Raw genomic sequence first — 291 nt, forward strand, 5'->3', positions numbered from 1 at the left:
GAGGTGGATGAGAACGGGACCCTGGACCTGAGCATGAACAAGCAGCGGCCGCGCGAGGGCTGCTGCCCTGTGCTGACGCCCCTGGAGCCCATGTCGCCCCAGCAGCAGGCGGCCATGAACAGCCGCTGCTTCCAGCTGAGCGAGGGGGACTGCTGGGACCTGCCCGTGGACTACACCAAGATGAAGCCCCGGCGCGTGGACGAGGACGACGCCAAGGAGATGGCCGTACGTCGTGGCGGAGCCGCGGTGGGGTGCGCCGGGGGCGGCCGGTGGGCGCTGGCTGTCTCCCAC

At 70.8% G+C, this 291-nt stretch overlaps 1 protein-coding gene across 1 annotated transcript in view; it reads left to right on the forward strand.

Moving 5' to 3' along the window:
- The window catches only part of MYT1L (myelin transcription factor 1-like), a 40,295-nt gene that overhangs the window by 13,750 nt on the left and 26,254 nt on the right, over positions 1–291 (forward strand). The window contains exon 7 of the mRNA XM_012727379.1: positions 4–225. Within this exon, the coding sequence (XP_012582833.1) occupies positions 4–225 (222 nt within the window). The remainder of the gene's footprint in view (positions 1–3; positions 226–291) is intronic.

This window comes from Condylura cristata, unplaced genomic scaffold, assembly GCF_000260355.1.
Source record: "Condylura cristata isolate star-nosed mole 26May11 unplaced genomic scaffold, ConCri1.0 scaffold00020, whole genome shotgun sequence".
In the NCBI taxonomy this organism is placed as follows: domain Eukaryota; kingdom Metazoa; phylum Chordata; class Mammalia; order Eulipotyphla; family Talpidae; genus Condylura; species Condylura cristata.